This window comes from Esox lucius, chromosome 1 (assembly GCF_011004845.1).
Source record: "Esox lucius isolate fEsoLuc1 chromosome 1, fEsoLuc1.pri, whole genome shotgun sequence".
NCBI classification, from domain to species: Eukaryota; Metazoa; Chordata; class Actinopteri; order Esociformes; family Esocidae; genus Esox; species Esox lucius.
Genome location: NC_047569.1, coordinates 24,442,474 through 24,459,214, shown reverse-complemented (window position 1 = coordinate 24,459,214; position 16,741 = coordinate 24,442,474). Strand labels below are relative to the sequence as shown.

General features: G+C 37.9%; 1 protein-coding gene across 1 annotated transcript; it reads right to left on the bottom strand.

The window, feature by feature from the left end:
- Window positions 1–5,389: 5,389 nt before the first annotated feature.
- On the bottom strand, window positions 5,390–16,563 carry LOC105024045 (A disintegrin and metalloproteinase with thrombospondin motifs 8). Its single transcript, XM_010893685.3, has 9 exons — window positions 15,584–16,563; window positions 13,439–13,678; window positions 12,327–12,459; window positions 10,580–10,747; window positions 9,613–9,905; window positions 9,009–9,195; window positions 8,706–8,878; window positions 8,021–8,196; window positions 5,390–7,745 (listed from the first exon to the last, which is right to left on the bottom strand). Exons 1-9 carry the CDS (start codon window positions 16,316–16,318, stop codon window positions 7,010–7,012), a joined length of 2,841 nt encoding a protein of 946 aa, XP_010891987.2. The 5' UTR covers window positions 16,319–16,563; the 3' UTR covers window positions 5,390–7,009.
- Window positions 16,564–16,741: the final 178 nt, after the last annotated feature.

The following is a 16,741-nucleotide window of genomic DNA, read 5'->3' as shown; positions in this document are numbered from 1 at the left end:
TTTGATGCACCATGAGAAAACATTTTGTACATCTGATTGCAGTTGTGCTCATAAGTTTGCATACTCTGGCAGAAATTGTGAAATTATGGCATTGATTTTGAAAATATGGCTGATCATGCAAAAAAATGTTTTATATAAGGATAGGGATCATATGAAGCCATTTATTATCACATAGTTGTTTGGCTCCTTTATAAATCATAATGATAACAGAAATCACCCAAATGGACCTGAGCAAAAGTTTACATACCCTTGAATGTTTGGGCTTGTTACAGACACACAAGGTGACACACAGGTGAAAATGGCAATTAAAAATATATTTCACATGTGGCTTTTTAAATTGCAATTAGTCTCTGTGTATAAATAGTTAATGAGTTTGTTAGCTCTCATGTGGATGCACTGAGCAGGCTAGATACTGAGCCATAGGGTGCAGAAAATAACTGTCAAAAGACCTGCGTAAAAAGGTAATGGAACATAATAAAGATGGAAAAGGATATAAAAAGATATCCAAAGCCTTGCAAATGCCAGTCAGTACTGTTCAATCACTTATTAAGAAGTGTAAAATTCAGTGATCTCTTGATACCAAGCCAAGGTCAGGTAGACCAACAAAGATTTGAGCCAAAACTGGCAAAAGAATTATTCGGGATACAAAGAAAAACCCACAGGTAATCTCAGAAGAAATACAGGCTGCTCTGGAAAAAGAAGTTGTGGTTGTTTCAAGGAGCACAATATGACGATACTAGAACAAAAATGAGCTGCATGGTCGAGTTGCCAGAAAAAAGTCTTTACTGCGCCAATGCCACAAAAAAGTCTGGTTACAATATGCCCGAAAACACCTTGACCCGCCTCACAGCTTCTGGCAATTTGGAGTGACGAGACCAGAATAGAGCTTTGTGGTAACAACCATAATCAATCAAATTTATTTATAAAGCCCTTTTTACATCATGGTCACAAACATAAGCGCTATGTTTGGAAAGGGGTCAACAAGGCCTATTTTATGATTGTGCCATTCTGTTATGACCTACAATATGAATCCCATTACAAATAAAAGGCATGTGTTTTGCCTGCTCACTCATGTTTTCTTTACAAATGATACATATATTACCAATTCACCAAGGGTCTGCAAACTTTTGAGCACAACTGTATATTGAATCTGGTTTTAATTCCAATTCTCTGTGCCGAACTGACTTAATTGTTTTTTAAAAACACAGGATTACATAAAGGTACAGAACAGAGAAAGTTCCATGTTGCACCCATTTTGTTTTGATGTGATTCCTGATCATTGTCTATGCTATACAAAACTTGATGCAAATTAAGTGTAAACTCAAACTCTAACATACAACCCCGTTTCCAAATAATTTGGAACAGCTGTGTAAAATGTCCCAACCTTTCACTGTGTTGCATCACCTCTCCTTTTAACAATACTCTGCAAGCGTTTGATGAGACCAATTGCTGTAGTTTTGAAAGTGAAATGTATTCCCATTCTTGCTTGAAATACAATTCCAGCTGCTCAACAGTTTGGTGTCTCCTTTGTCGTAGACTTACTCCAGAGCCATAATACGTGCAGAATGTGGTTTTGCATTGTCTTGCTGAAGTAAGCAAGGCCTTCCTGGAAAAAGACGTTGTCTGGATGGCAGCATATGTTACTCCAAAACCTATTGTTCAGCATTAATGGTGCCTTCACAGATGTGCAAGTCACCCATGCCATATGCACAAATGCACCCCCATACCATCACGGATGCTGGCTTTTGAACTGTGCACTGATAAGAAGCCAGATGGTCCCCCTCCTTTTTAATCTGGAGGATGCGGCTTCCATGATTTCCAAAAATAATTTCACATTTTGAATCGTCAGACCACACGACAGTGTTCCACTTTGCCTCAGTCTATCATAAATAAGCTCAGGCCCAGTCAAGGCAACGGTGATTCTGGATCTTGTTTACATGTTTTTTTCTTTGCATGGTAGAGATTTTACTCGTATTTGTGCATGCAGTTATGTACTGTGTTCACAGACAATAGTTTTTGGAAGTGTTCCTCACCCCATGCAGTGATTTCCACTACAGAATCATGCCTGTTTTTAATGTAGTGCCATCTCAGGGCCCAAGATCATGGCCATCCAATTCAGATTTTTGGCCATCCGTACAGAAATTTCCCCAGATTCTCTGAATCTTTTTATGATATTATGTACTGTAGATAATGAAATCCCCAATTTTACGTTGAGAAACGTTCTTAAAATGCACTATTTGCCCATGCAGTCTTTCACAGAGTGGGGAACCCTTCCCCATCCTTCCCCATTCTCTCTGGAACTATCTTTTAATACCCAATCATGTTACTGACCTATTGCCAAAATACCTAATTAGTTGTGTGATATTCTTCCAGGTTTATTTTTTTAATCTTTTGTTGCACCTGTCTCAACTTTTTTTAAATGTATTGCTGTCATCAAATTCCAAGTGGGAATAAAACAATAAAATGTCTCAGAATAAAAATTTGATATGTTGTCTTTGTACAATTTTCTATTGAATATAGGGTTTAAATCATTTGCACATCATTGCATTCTGTTTTTATCTACATTTTACACAGTGTCCCAACTTTATTGGAAATGGGGTGTTTATACAAACACATGAAGATTCTGCCTGGGACTTAAACTTCCCATTTTGTTCTGTATGCGTAATGTGTTGTTTTTGAGCATGATCTATAAGTAGAATCACTATCATACCTCAGTTAACCAATACGTTTGAAAGTGAAATGGGTCAGTTAGCAAATAAAAAAATTGTACAACATTTTCAAGGACCATTGTTTTTGGCTTGATACAGGCACGGCGTTGTGGGCGGGCATTAGGGGGCAGTGCCCGCCCTATTGAACTTCTTTGCCCCCTTCCCCCAAAAAACATGGTTGAAAGAAGGTTTTGCATTATTACATTTTTGCATGATTGATTTTTAATGTTGCTTTAACATGGATTCCTATATAATAACAAACCCATTTTAAGTTGAATTACATCAAACATATTTTTTTATATATATGAACTATTTTTGACTGACATGGTTTTAGACCTATAAAATACTAAAACGCCCTACAAGTTGTAAATCTTGAAATACTACTTCAGACATCATATAACATCAAGTTGGTCGGTCATTTTGTCCTTTATGGGAAGGTAAGAAAGGTTACTAAAACTCTTTATTCATGATTCAAACATTTTGAGTGCCCCTCTACATGTTATGCCCCTATATACTTAGTACCCCTTTTCCCCCCAGCTTGACACCACTGATGTGATTTACTCTTTCGATGACTGATGAGTCCTCACATATCATGTGAATGATTATGTGTGAAGTTGCATTTTTATCTGCATGCATATTAGAAACCAGAAGTCATTAACGAATAAGATGATAGTAGATTGATATTCAATTTTTGTTTACATTTTTACAAGTTAACACAAACAAATAAATTGCAAAAAACAATCCACAAGCAAGTTATACACAAGCAAGTAAATTTAGAAAGTCTTTAAAACAGAATACTATAATCTTGTGTGCCTAAACAGGTTTTGCACAAACTCCCTTCACTAAAAGTATTGGGTAGTAAAAGCTGTTATCCTTCAATGACAGATTATGGTGGGAATAACATGCTTGTAAACTAACATTTGTCAAAAATTTTTTTAGCTCTGACTGAACTGGTGATATATATATATATATATATATATATATATATATTTATTATATGCAACCCTAATATATATATATATATATATATATATATATATATATATATATATATATATATATATATATATATATATATATATATATATATATATATTAGGGTTGCACGATATTGGAAATTACTGACATTGCGATATTTTGTTTTTTGCGATATATATTGCAATATGAAAAAATACAGGATGTCTTCAGAAAGAGCTTTGGCTATCAACCTGACAGTATGTATCCTTCATTCTTCCCCAACCCCATCCTCTACAATTAATATTCATGAAACTCGTGAAAATTGTTATATTTCAGAACAGGTTGCTAGGTATTAATATGTAACAGTAATAGTATAGCAATAGCAACAGTAGTAAAATAGAATGCGCAATTGGGCATAACTAACCAACTGCAAGATGCAGTCTGTGGCCAAAGCACTGCAATCTGGTCCACTTGTTCAGGTGCAGCCTTCACCATGTTCACGGCATTGTCTGTTGTAATACAGACTAGAGAACTCTCATCTAGTCCCCAATCAGCTAAAGCTTCTCTCATCCCTGTAGCAATGTTCTCAATTGTATGATCCTCTAGGAAAATGCAGTTTGCAAACAGCGACTTTTCAGGTGGAAGTCCTCAATAATGAAGTGTATGGCTCAAGTTGTTGCTGTATAATATTACACTTGTGACAGTTCTTTTTCAACTTGTGCCTTGCATTTCTCGTACAGTTTTGGGATGGCAACTTAAGAAAAATAGTTGCAGGGTGGCATTAAATACCGCGGATAATGTCCTTAAAACCCTCTTTGGTAACCATGTTAATTGGTACCATGTCTTTGGCAACGTGAAATGTTATTGAATCTGTGATTTCTCTCTGCCGTTTGGAACCTTTCTCGTATGGTGTAATACTGGCATATGCATTCGAAATAGATTTTTGCTTTAGACGGCATTGAGATACTTTGCACTCGTCATATGAAGATTTGTGGTGCCGCCTTAAATTATCGAACAAATTGGTCGTGTTGTGGCAACAGCTGCAAGGCAAGAAAGTACCTGTTTTTGGTCAACATCATACTGCGTACATCGCAATGTCGATGCTGAAACGATATATCGTGCAGCCCTAATATATATACAAATATACGTCCCCATTTCCAAAAAAGTTGGGACGCTGCGTGAAATGCTAATAAAACAGAATGCAATGATGTGCAAACTATTTATTCATATATTTAATTGGAAATAGTACAAAGACATCATATCAAATGTGGAACCTGAGAAATGCTGGTTTTGGAAAAATACATGTTCATTTTGAATTTGATGCCATCAACACGTTTCAAAAATGTTGGGACAGGGGCATGTTCACCACTGTGTTGAATCACCTCTTCTTTTAACAATGCTCTGTAAGCATTGGAGAACTGATGATAACCATTGCTGTTGTTTTGAAAGTGAAATGTAATACAATTCTTGCTTGATATAGGATTTCTGCTGCTCAACAGTTCGGGGTCTCCTTTGTTGTATTCTTTGTTTTGTTTTATAATGTGCCAAAGGGGTGACAGGTATGGACTGCAGGCAGGCCAGTTTAGCACCCAGACTCTTTTACTACAGACCCTTGCTGTTGTAATACATGCAGAATGTGGTTTGGCATTGTCTTGCTGAAATAAACCAGGCCTTCCCTGAAAAAAAACATATGCTGCTGGATGGCAGCATATGTTACTGCAAAACCTGCATATAATGTTCAGCATTAATGGTGCCTTCACAGATGTGCAATTCACCTTTTAATGATATTATGTCCCGTAGATGATGAGGACCCCAAACTGTTTGCAATTTTTGGTTGAGAAACATTACTCTTAAACTGTTGCACAATTTTCCTCCACGATATTTCACTGAGTGGTGATCCCCTCCCCAACTTTACTTTTGAAAGACTCATCCTCTCTGGGATTCTCTTTTTATACCATAATGCAAATTAACCTAATTAGTTGTGAGATGTTCCAAAAGTCATGGTTCGGTACATACCGAAGATCTTAAGTCACGGTTCGGTACGATTTGATACAATGAAAAAAGACATGCAAAACTTTGTCCATTGCCACTTTCAGTTACAAAACAATTACAGCATTTTGCAACTACTCATCGGCCAGAAAGAGGTTCCGCACCAATGTCCGATAGAGAATGATGTTCCAAATAATAATATGAAAAAAATGTATTATCTGTCCCCAAAAAAGTGCTAACTCAGAGTTCAATGTTTTTGTTAGCCTTGCTAACAATAGCTTAGGGTTCCTGGTTGCTAGCTATAGAGAGCTAGTCTAAGTCCTCTTTTGCTTCTTTGCATGTTTCACAGTGTATGCTGTAGAAGAAAAGGGAGGAATTGGCAGTTTGTCATCCTGCTCTCTAGCTGCCATTCAAGTTCCTTACAGTAAGCAAACTTCACTAGAAAGTAGCAGCAGGCTCTAATAATTATAAATTGACATTTTCCTGGCACTGAACTATCTGTGTTGCTAAACAACTCTTAGATGGCCTCATCAAAATACACAACATGTTTATAGGGAACAAAACTTGAGTCCTGAAGTATACAGGAGGGTCCTCAAGGTCTGGCTTGTCGTTTGAGTTCGCCATATTAAATTACCAGACTGCATTACATGTGCTAGGCTACTTCTGTTGCTAAGTTACAGCCCCAAGATCCGTCTCCGGTGGGAAACTCAGGGGTTCAGAATGTTAGTTCCGCACACAAAAAAGGTGTGGTAGACTATATTCATTTTGAACTGAACACCCTGTATTACACTCCTATTTTCCAGTCTTGTGATGTCTCTGTCCCAGTATTTTTGAAAAGTGTTGCTGGCATCTAGTTCAAAGTGGGCATATATTTCTTAAGAAACAATAACATTTCTCAGTTTCAATATTTGATATGTTGTCTTTATACTATTTTCTATTGAATATAGGATTTAAATGATTCTGTGTTTCTTCACATTGTACACAACATCCCAACTTTTTTGGAAACAGGGTTGCATATGCAGGAGGTATATTTAAATGCAATGTTATTTGCCAGTAGGTTTTACGCAAAGGTATTAGCTTTTAGGAGAGAAAAATATTGTGCACACACATTAACTTTGTTTCAATAAAACAACACATGTGCATCCTGAGGTAGATCTTGGCTCAAACTTATCTAGTGGTTGTAAAACATCATTAAAAGATGATGAAATCAGGCCATGATGTGTCAGTTAGTGCACTCTTCTCTCATTTCTAAACTAGGATTTACCTGCTTTTCTTTGAAGCCCAGTCTGGGCACAGTCAGGTGGACTCAACTACACTAACCCTCCCATAGCTGTCTGGGTCTTTAAGTCTCCTGGCTAGCAATCTTGGGAAATGCATTCTCCTGACACTGGCGTGGGTTGCTTGTTAGCGTTACATTTCTCTGGTTCGACAGTCTTGCCTGTATAGTCGATACAGATGACACTCCGTTTGCGTTCCCCTTGTCCACAAGTTTGTGAACAGGTTGACCAAGGCCCCATTTGCCAGATGGGGCATGGCAGGTCAGCACAGGCTCTGATATCTGTGGGTTTTAAGTCATTATCACAGGTGTTAAAAAGGAAACCGCTGCTGTCTCTGCATTCAACATTCCTTCGGGACCACCCATAGCCGCAACTCTTGGAACACTCAGACCATTCGCCCAAATGCCACTGGGGCACACGAACAGCCTGGATTACATGCAAAGAGGCCTTCCTCTCTTTGGATTTAGACACGTAAGACAGATCCTTGGGGATAAAGAATGTGTATTTGACCTTAGGTGGATATGCCTCCCCAACAGTGACCAGCAACTGTATTATGACTGGCTCCTTCAGCTGCCTAAAGCTCTGGATTCTTTCCAAGGTGGTGGAAGAGCCACTGTACTTCATGACAGCCCCCAGAACAGGGATATTCTGCTCTATGGTGGACACAGAGAAGTTACCGTTTAGAATGTAGCCACCACTTCCCCGCTTGATTGCCAAGTAGTTTCCATCGTGTTTGATGTTTTTATGGCTACGTTGTTTGATGTCTATATTCGTGGCCCCGGCTGGAATAGTCACAATGTCGCTATATCCATAACTGAAATAAAAAACAAGACAGGTAGTGTGGTAGTTTTTGACAAACTGCTTTATGTACAAAGAATAGCCAAGGCTCTTCTGGCAGACTCACAACCTACAGGCCTATACAAAATACAGTGATGATTATGACGATTTGATGATTAATACTTTAGATCATCTGTGATTTAAAGTATTGCAGATTGATAGACTGCATCTAGACATTGAAAATAGCAAAGACATTATATTGGGCCCTACACAATTGCCATCATTTTAACTGGAAAATGTTGATATACTCACATGGCTTTGTTGTATGACCCAGTGATCTTCCTGCAGCTGAGGCCATTCCCACCACACAATCCACACTTGTCAAGCCTTTTGTTGGAGCCGATCTCCAGGTCACAGCCCGCCTTGACACACTGGCCTTGTACACAAACAGACGTAGTGTCAGGGCCACATGTGGTGCCGTCAACAACCTATAGAGGACAAATGCAAACTTTAGGTCTCCATTTACTTGTCATGTACCCTGAAAAAAAGGTGGGATAAGGGAGCTGGTTGGCAGTTAGAGGGGTCATTAAATTCTGCAGACCTAGATATCTCATAACCGCTGCAGTACATTGCGTTACATTGCAAAACATTATACAAATATTGACAGTTCACTCCACTGTGTAGGACAAAGAGACCTTTCCATTCCAACTGGGACCTATAGGGGAGAGTATTTCAGAAATATATAGAATATCTTTAAACTATGGATCCCCTCCAAGCCCCTGGTCAGGTAGCCCCCACAAGTGGATGGTGAGATTTTAGAGAAGCAATAGTTGGTAGGATAACCCAGGAATTTAACAGCATCAGGACCTTCAATACAGAATAGTTAAGGGATACTAGTATTCATTTAAATTCATATATTTGAAAGATACATTTTCTGGCATGTTTTTATGCATTTTTTCACAGTAGCCAGAATTACACAGATTATTTGTGAACATACCTTGGCTTCAAACACTTTGAATTCACTGCTGCCTTTGGCCCTGCAAAATAGTTTACACCTGTCCCGGGGCGACACACCAGCGTACTTTGGTATCCATTGCTTCATGTTTCCAACAGTGTCCATGTAGTTGAAGCTATTATACTTTTCACACTGCTCCTCTCTAAAACTCTTCCCTATGTTTGGAGTTAATAAAAATAAGCCAATCAAGATGATAGCAGAGAAGTGATTTCATTGAAACAGCATGGTGAAACAGTGCCATAGCTATTTCTGTACAAAAAAACAATTGCCTAAAATATGACTTACCATTGTTGTCCTCACACAACTGGGTGTTGCAAGACTGATACCGGACTCTCTGGCCTTCGCAGTACTTCCCACCATGCTGTGGTACAGGATCTGTGCATTCCCTGTGGGAGAACTCCACACCCCCTCCACATGTCCTGGAGCACTGTTGCCATGGTCCCCACGTGCTCCAGCTGCCATCCACAACCACCTGCGGTGAAGCCAAAAACCAAACATAGTGAGCACTGAGTGCTGTAATAACATGAGCTGTCCCACTGAACCACAGTCTGGGCTGAGGTTTCTGTATCTTTTGGCATGCAAAAACTAGGGTAGATCTCTGGGTCAGTTTGACATGTGTCTGCTCTCTCCAGCATTGCTGCACCATTTTTCAACACTTGCAGAATCCATGATAGACTGGCTTGGCAAGACATTTATACAGTGTGAATGTGTTTGTGAATGCATATACAAAATGATTCTGACACGCTAAATGTTTGTACTCTCCAGACACTGAAGACAAAACTGTACCAACTTGAAACCAATATTCTGAGAACGTTTTTGTAAAACCTCCAGAAATACTTATTGTAATCCTTCACAACGTATACTTTTCCTGAGAAAACTGTGGGCTTACCTTTCGTTGTCCAACCTCGTGGGCTAACATGCATACACCATGCAGACAACTTCTGTTGTTGGCGCATTGGGTTCCATCGGCCCAGTGGAGGCTGCCATTTTTGGTAGTGCAGTGGGGCTTGTCTTCCTCCCTGCACCACAGCTGGCTGCAGACGTCACTATCAGAGTTATTGGGGCAGTGCACAAACTCCTCCCCAAATATCTGCTGGCATTGGCGGTCAAGGCTGTACATAGTGCCTGGCAGTTCACTGGGTAACGGTAGAAAGCTCTCGGGTGGATCTAAGAGACAGTCGCCTGTGATTCAACACAGAGGTCCATTTTAAGAAACTCCAGGTCAAAGTTGTAACAAAATATTTAAGCATAATGCTTTATAACTTGTAAGTATCTATGAGTTTTTGGAATGCCTTACAATAAATTCTATAGCTCCTCCTGGGAGATAATTTATTAACACTTTCAGAGGTCATAAGTAGTAGGTAATGTAAACTATTTTTTAAACCATCATCCAACCTCAAATTAAAGACCATGGGCTTTGCGCTAACAAAAAACATTTATGTGATTGTGTTCATGCCCAGCCCCCTCTGATATCAACACAAAGTATGCAAAAATGCCAGGTTTTTGTGATATAAAAGAATGAGACAAAGATAAATCATGTCAGAACTTGTCAGAATAATGTCACACTTTTAATGTGACCTATAATGTGAACAATTCAATTGAAAAACAAACTGAAATCTTTGAGTGGGAAAAATGTCAAATAAAAACCTTTATCTTTGTCTCATTCTTTTACATCACAAGAACCTGGCATTTTCACAGGGGTGTGTAGACTTTTTATATCCACTGTATATGCAGTAGAAAAAAACAAGTAGAACTGTTGTATAAACATACTTAATGAAAATAAAAACATATCAGAAATACAAAAACTGATATATGCAACCCTTTATAGATAGATAGTTTTATAAAAGATGATGTACCATGTCCATTATCAAAAAACTCTGTGATGTATAGAGCACTGCAAGGAGACCAGGGGAATGTCTTGTTGAGGTGAATGAACAAAGGTGCCATCATGTGATAGCTGCCCAGTTTCCCAAACATCCTCTCACAATTCTTGGAGTCATCGTGTGGCATACTCAGTACATGACCTAAAGGAGAACAATACTGTATCAGTATTCAGTATGAGGTCATGGGACAAAAAGATGGGCACTGGACACCTAATCAAATGTTCTTCATGCTTTTTAAAGGTACACTGTAAAACTACATTTTCTAGTTTAGATCTAGATTAGGCTTGAAGGGTGAATCATGGTCTTATCTCATCAAAATACGCTACTCTTAGAGGCTATTTGGGTACACATGCCTGTTTCTGTCATTTCAGTTAATGTAACATCTTTTGGAATAAGAGACATTTCTTAAATTATAAATTATTTATTTAAAAAAATGGCTTCATATTTTGCTTATTGCTTACTGCATACTGTACATGTCGCGTGCCATGTCATAAGAATTTCACTGCTCAGAACGACACTTATTTTGTGCATTTCACAAAAAAAAAATGTTATTGACTGTCACCTGTTGTCTATGCTATGACACTGATCAGTTTCCTATTGTTTTCATGAGATTGGAGAACACATGGTAAAGGACCTATGATCATTCATAGAGAGTCTTTCCACATCTTTTAGATGCTTTGGTCTGTGCTTTTGGACTGCACTATTCAATTTGATCCATAGTATTTCAGTGGATTCAAGTCCAGAGATTGAGATCAATATTGCAAACTTATTTTTCTCATTTTGATTTTGTCTCAGGTTCATTGTTATGCTTTAAGTTCCATGTTCAGCAGTTTCAGCCTCCCAGCAGAGGCAACCCTGGTTTTTGGCTATAATATCCTGGTACTTGGTAGATTTCATGTTTTTGGTGACCTTAACAAGAACTCTGTGCCCAGTGGAAGCAAAACAGCCTTATAACAAAGATCCACCATGATATTTTAGAGTTGGTGTCTTCTCTGTAAAAGCATCCTTCTTTCAATGCCAAATCCAGTGCTTGCATACATATCATAGCACCCTGTTCCTACGCAAAACCCAGACACATACATTTGTGGGTTGCTCTCAATAATGTTTTATTTTAGCAACTCCCAAAAAAGGCTATGGCATGGAGGTGGTATTTAATGAATTGGTGACCCCTTGTGCAAACATGTTCTTTAAGTCACCAACTGTGTCCCTTGAATTCCTCCCAAACCATGTTTATTTTTGTGCATGGGGGCAAACATTCTCTACCAGGTAGATGTACCAGTGTTCCACAGGTTTTAGATTTTCTTAATTATTGCACAAATAGTGGAGATGGGTATTTTCAGGCATGTAGTTAATATTTCTATAGCCGGTTAGATTGAAAAGGAGTTATTAAATGTATACCCCAGTGAAACAGGAAGTAATGGATCTCCAACTAAGAGTCCTTTATGACTCAGATGAACTTTAAAAAATACATGTATTAATGAGGAGATACTTGTTAGATGTATTTTATAAGAATGTCTATGGGTACCAATAGTTGTGACATAGAAATATATTTCTTAAATAATTTTAATAATTTTCATTGATAGATGTATTTATTAAAATGTATCTGAGTCATTAAGAACTCTTAGATGGAGAGATTTTACCTCCAATATGGTATACATTTCTCTTATTTTAGTGAAAGTCAAACGTTAACAAGTTAACATGCTTCAGACACAAGTCATACCGAGTTCATGGGCAGCAGTAAAAGCTGCTTGAAGTCCATTGTCCTCAATTACAGAGCAACTCCTTTTTGGGTCACACATGGTTCCCACATCAGCAACCCCAAGGGTGTCACAACTCTGATGTCCACAAATATTCTGGAAAACAGGATGATAATATTTAAATCTGGGAATTGTTTTGACAGTGTTTCTATTTTTTTCCCTCCTTTCTTTTCACTAGAGACCTCATGTCAAAACAAAGTGGTCATTATAGGTACCAACCCAAAATTATGAGATAATTATGGATTAGGGTATCATTATTTGCATTTGTTAAATGGTTGCCACACATCTATCATCATGTCATAAGAATAAGATCCTTGATATTTATTGCAAAATAGCTTCTACCTCATCACTGTATACTTCATCACTTCTTCAACTTGTGGCAAGCCTATAAATTGCATGATGTCCGAGTGGACTGGTGCACTTCTTAATTTACAGACACAAAAAGATCCCGTAAAAAAGGTTTTTGTAAAACATGACTTGCAAATGTGGTTAGTTAGATGACATGTCTTGACATTTTCTGTTCACATGTTTCTCTGTGACTGAGATATCCCAATCTACAAGATATAACCGTGCATGATTAAAACAACATCTGGAATGAAAGCAACATGTAGAATTCAACTCTACAACTGTACACCTTGATTTGCAGAACCAAGCATGTGTAAATGTTTCAAATGTAATTATTCGGTTTCAAAACACTTGTGCCTTTCTCTTTGGTGAGACATGAGGAACGCATTCTAAGTCAAGTTCAGAGGAGCAGTATTGTACCCTTTCCTTTTTAAAGGGTGTCATCACTCAAGGATGATTTGTAACCATATTAAATATAAAAATAGATTATATTTTTGGAGACCCTTTAGCCCTATAGGTTTCAAAGTTCATCCGGTCTGACACATGAAGATAAGACAAGCACTTGGATTTCATTAGAAGCTATAAAATTAAATCTATTGCTGCATAACTGCATATTATATTAAATATGGAGAGATACATATGTTGGTTAAGGCAAAGTCAAGAACATAGGGAGATGTTGTGAAAACGCTGTAACGTGTAACAGTATACATATAGAGCAACCAGTGCTCACCTCTCGGGTGAAGAGTAGAGCAGTGTCATAGTGCTCAGGATGCCTCTGGCTAGCCGGGTTGAACCGTTGCTGCCAATCACAGAAATTGCGAAGAGCAACTCCCCCGTTATTGGAGAGTGCTGGCCCAACTTCCTCCTCTTCCACCAACAGCATCTTCACCACAACCAAGTGGACAGAGTTCTTGATACTGGGGTGTTTGTAAAGCTGGGCGGTCATGGAGACCAAGGTCAGGATATAGTGCTGCGGCAAGGTAGGACAACAGGCCATTAAATAGTAGAGGTACGATGCAACATTAGGGGTGATGATTTAGGAAAAAATGCATTTGGTTGGACTAGATTTAGACAAAAATTATCATTACAAAAAGTATTTCTAATAATGAATGCTCATATGATCTTTATAATTTTCTACTTTTTACATTGTTTGATAGTGACGATGTTAGTAGCCTATCTTTATTATTGATAAGCAATGTTAGTAGCCTATCTTTATTATTAAGCAATACGGGATAAAATAGCTTCCAAATAATTTTCCTGCAAGATCTTTCTAACCCCTCTCAAGTTATTACACCAGCTTGGTCCTGGCTAAACTATTCATATCACGTTGTGGATGAAAATGGACAATTTAGGAAACTTACAGTGTGTGATTCGCCTTCCAATTTGGATTGGATTCTAAATTTCAACCTTAATTACCGTTCTGCTAGCAGCAGGATATTATGCGGGGAGTAATAACTCAGATTTTGTTTTTCAAAATAAAAGTGCTCTATTCTGTAAAGAATTGTGATTTGTATTCGAAAGCAAATTATATGTTTTTCTTAATAAAGAAAAAAACATTATGATTATAAAACAAATGTGTGTATATATATATATATATTAAAATAATTAAGAAGAATATTGGAACAGACATTAAACAGTTAATGTACACACCGGATTGTAACCTACATTGCCTTATATAAAAAATTAAGAATCCATATGGAGTGTCAATGTATAGGGAAAATACAGAGAATAGCCATCAGCACATTATTAGCCACCCACTCCATTATCTCCAGTGCAAGACTATAAACCTGAGTTTGGCCTAGGCAAATTGCCTTATAAAATACTTCCCCCCCATGAATTGACACTCTATATGGATTCTTTATACCCTAGTGAGCAATTCTTGAATGCCATGTTCCACCACACAACATCTAATATTTTTATAAGGCAATTTGCCTAGGCCAAATTCAGGTATAGAGTCTTGAACTGGAGCCAGTGGAGTGGGTGGCTAAGAAAATGCAGCTAGCTATACTCTCTATTTCCCCCCATGAACTGACACTATATGGATTCTTTATACCCTACTGAGCAATTCTTGAATGCCATGTTCCACCACACAACATCTAATATTTTTATAAGGCAATTTGCCTAGGCCAAATTCAGGTATAGAGTCTTGAACTGGAGCCAGTGGAGTGGGTGGCTAAGAAAATTCAGCTAGCTATACTCTCTATTTTCCCCCATGAGCTGACCCTATATGGATTCTTTATACCCTAGTGAGTAATTCTCAAATTCCATGTTCCGCGGCACAACAACTTTTTTTTTTATAAGGCACTATAGGTTACAATCCGGTCTGTACATTGTCTGTTTAATTTCTGTTCCAACATTCCTCTTAATTTTTTTAATATATATAAAGTATATACATATATGCCACGTTCCACCACACAACATCTAGATTTTTTTATAAGGCAATTTGCATAGGCCAAAATCAGGTATAGATTCTTGCAAATTTTATGCTTTAAAATGGTTTAAATTATTTTATTTTAAACCTATATAATTATTCTATCATTTGTTCTTTGCATTCATTAGAAAACTTGTTTAAATGTCCAATTTTTACACTTTACCATCTTTAGAATTAATTATACACTATTAAATATATTGACATTGGCGCTTTTATTCTGAAGGTTTCCTCAGTACAATACGATATGTCGTCATCGTTAGTGCTGCTGGCAGAATATTAGTCTAACCTTCAGCTAGGTAGTCTAAAGCACAAGTTGTGTTGCAATCTTAGTGTAGGAGCTAGTAAAATGTATTGACACAGCATTTGGTAAGTTTTTTTGTTAAATCCAAAATTAACGAATCAACCATTGTCTATATTATTCAAATACAATAGGCCATAGCATACCTTAATCTCATCTCCATGGAAATGGGTCATCGACGCGTCTGCAACCACCAACGTCTCAATAAATCGTGGTGCTGAGACAAAGCGTTTCCCTCGTAATAGTCGCTGTGTATCGTTTCCCTCATGCATAAAGCTAATCTCATCCGCTTTTACCTGAGTTTGGTCATGTAGTTGATCAAAGACAGCATGGGTGCCATGTCTTCTTTCTCTGGGTGGCCTTCTTTTAATAACATGTAACTGTTCAGTGGATATCCTTTTCCCAGAGCCGAACCCTTTGGGTTCGATTAAATACTCATCCCCGTCTGTAACAAACAATCCAAGGATGCCATAACAGAGACTGACAGAAACAACAGAATCGTGATTAGAATCCACAGTCCCCGAGTAAAAACAACTTCTCAGATCCTTTTCAGTTGTATTTATAATCTCAAGAAAATCAGTTTCAGCATTGGTTGATCTGACTTGGGCTTTTGAAGCCCTGCGGTACGTTTTGAGATTATTGGCTTTGATGCGTTGAATCATAAGTGTAGGAGATAAAAATTGGTTATCCGGGATTAAATTCAAAATAAAATCTCGGCCAAATGCACTGAGTCTAAAACTTGGCAGTTCTTCACTTCTTTTCCAAAATCGACCGTTGCTTCTTCCATTTATCTTGACAGGTACAATATCCTCGGATTCAAACGATTCAGAAAGTGATGCCTCGATTACGCACAGGGCTAAGAAACACCACTTTAAATACATCTTCCACAATGCCAATAGCACAACAATAACTTAAGCTTTAAATAAGCGTTTAAACAAATCGTTCTATCAGACAAAGAATGTAGCGTACTGAACAATAGATATGAGTCTGTAGTCGGTAAAAATCTTTTTTTTTTAAATCTATGTTTAGTTTAATTGCGACTTCTCAACTAATATAATTATTCTACAGTCGATGTCTGATCTGTTTTGCCTAATTGTGTCATTGCTAGCGGAACTGTAGCAACAACCCTCCGCAGCACCGCTGAATACTTGAGAGTAAAGAGGTAGGCCTATTTATACTTTCTTGTCTTCCCTGGACAGAAGCGGTTTATTTTTGATATCCATCGCCTCAAATTCTCCTCCCACTCGCTCCTCATTAGAAACTTGGATAAAACGGGTCCAATAAGAATTAACTGTCACGCCCCT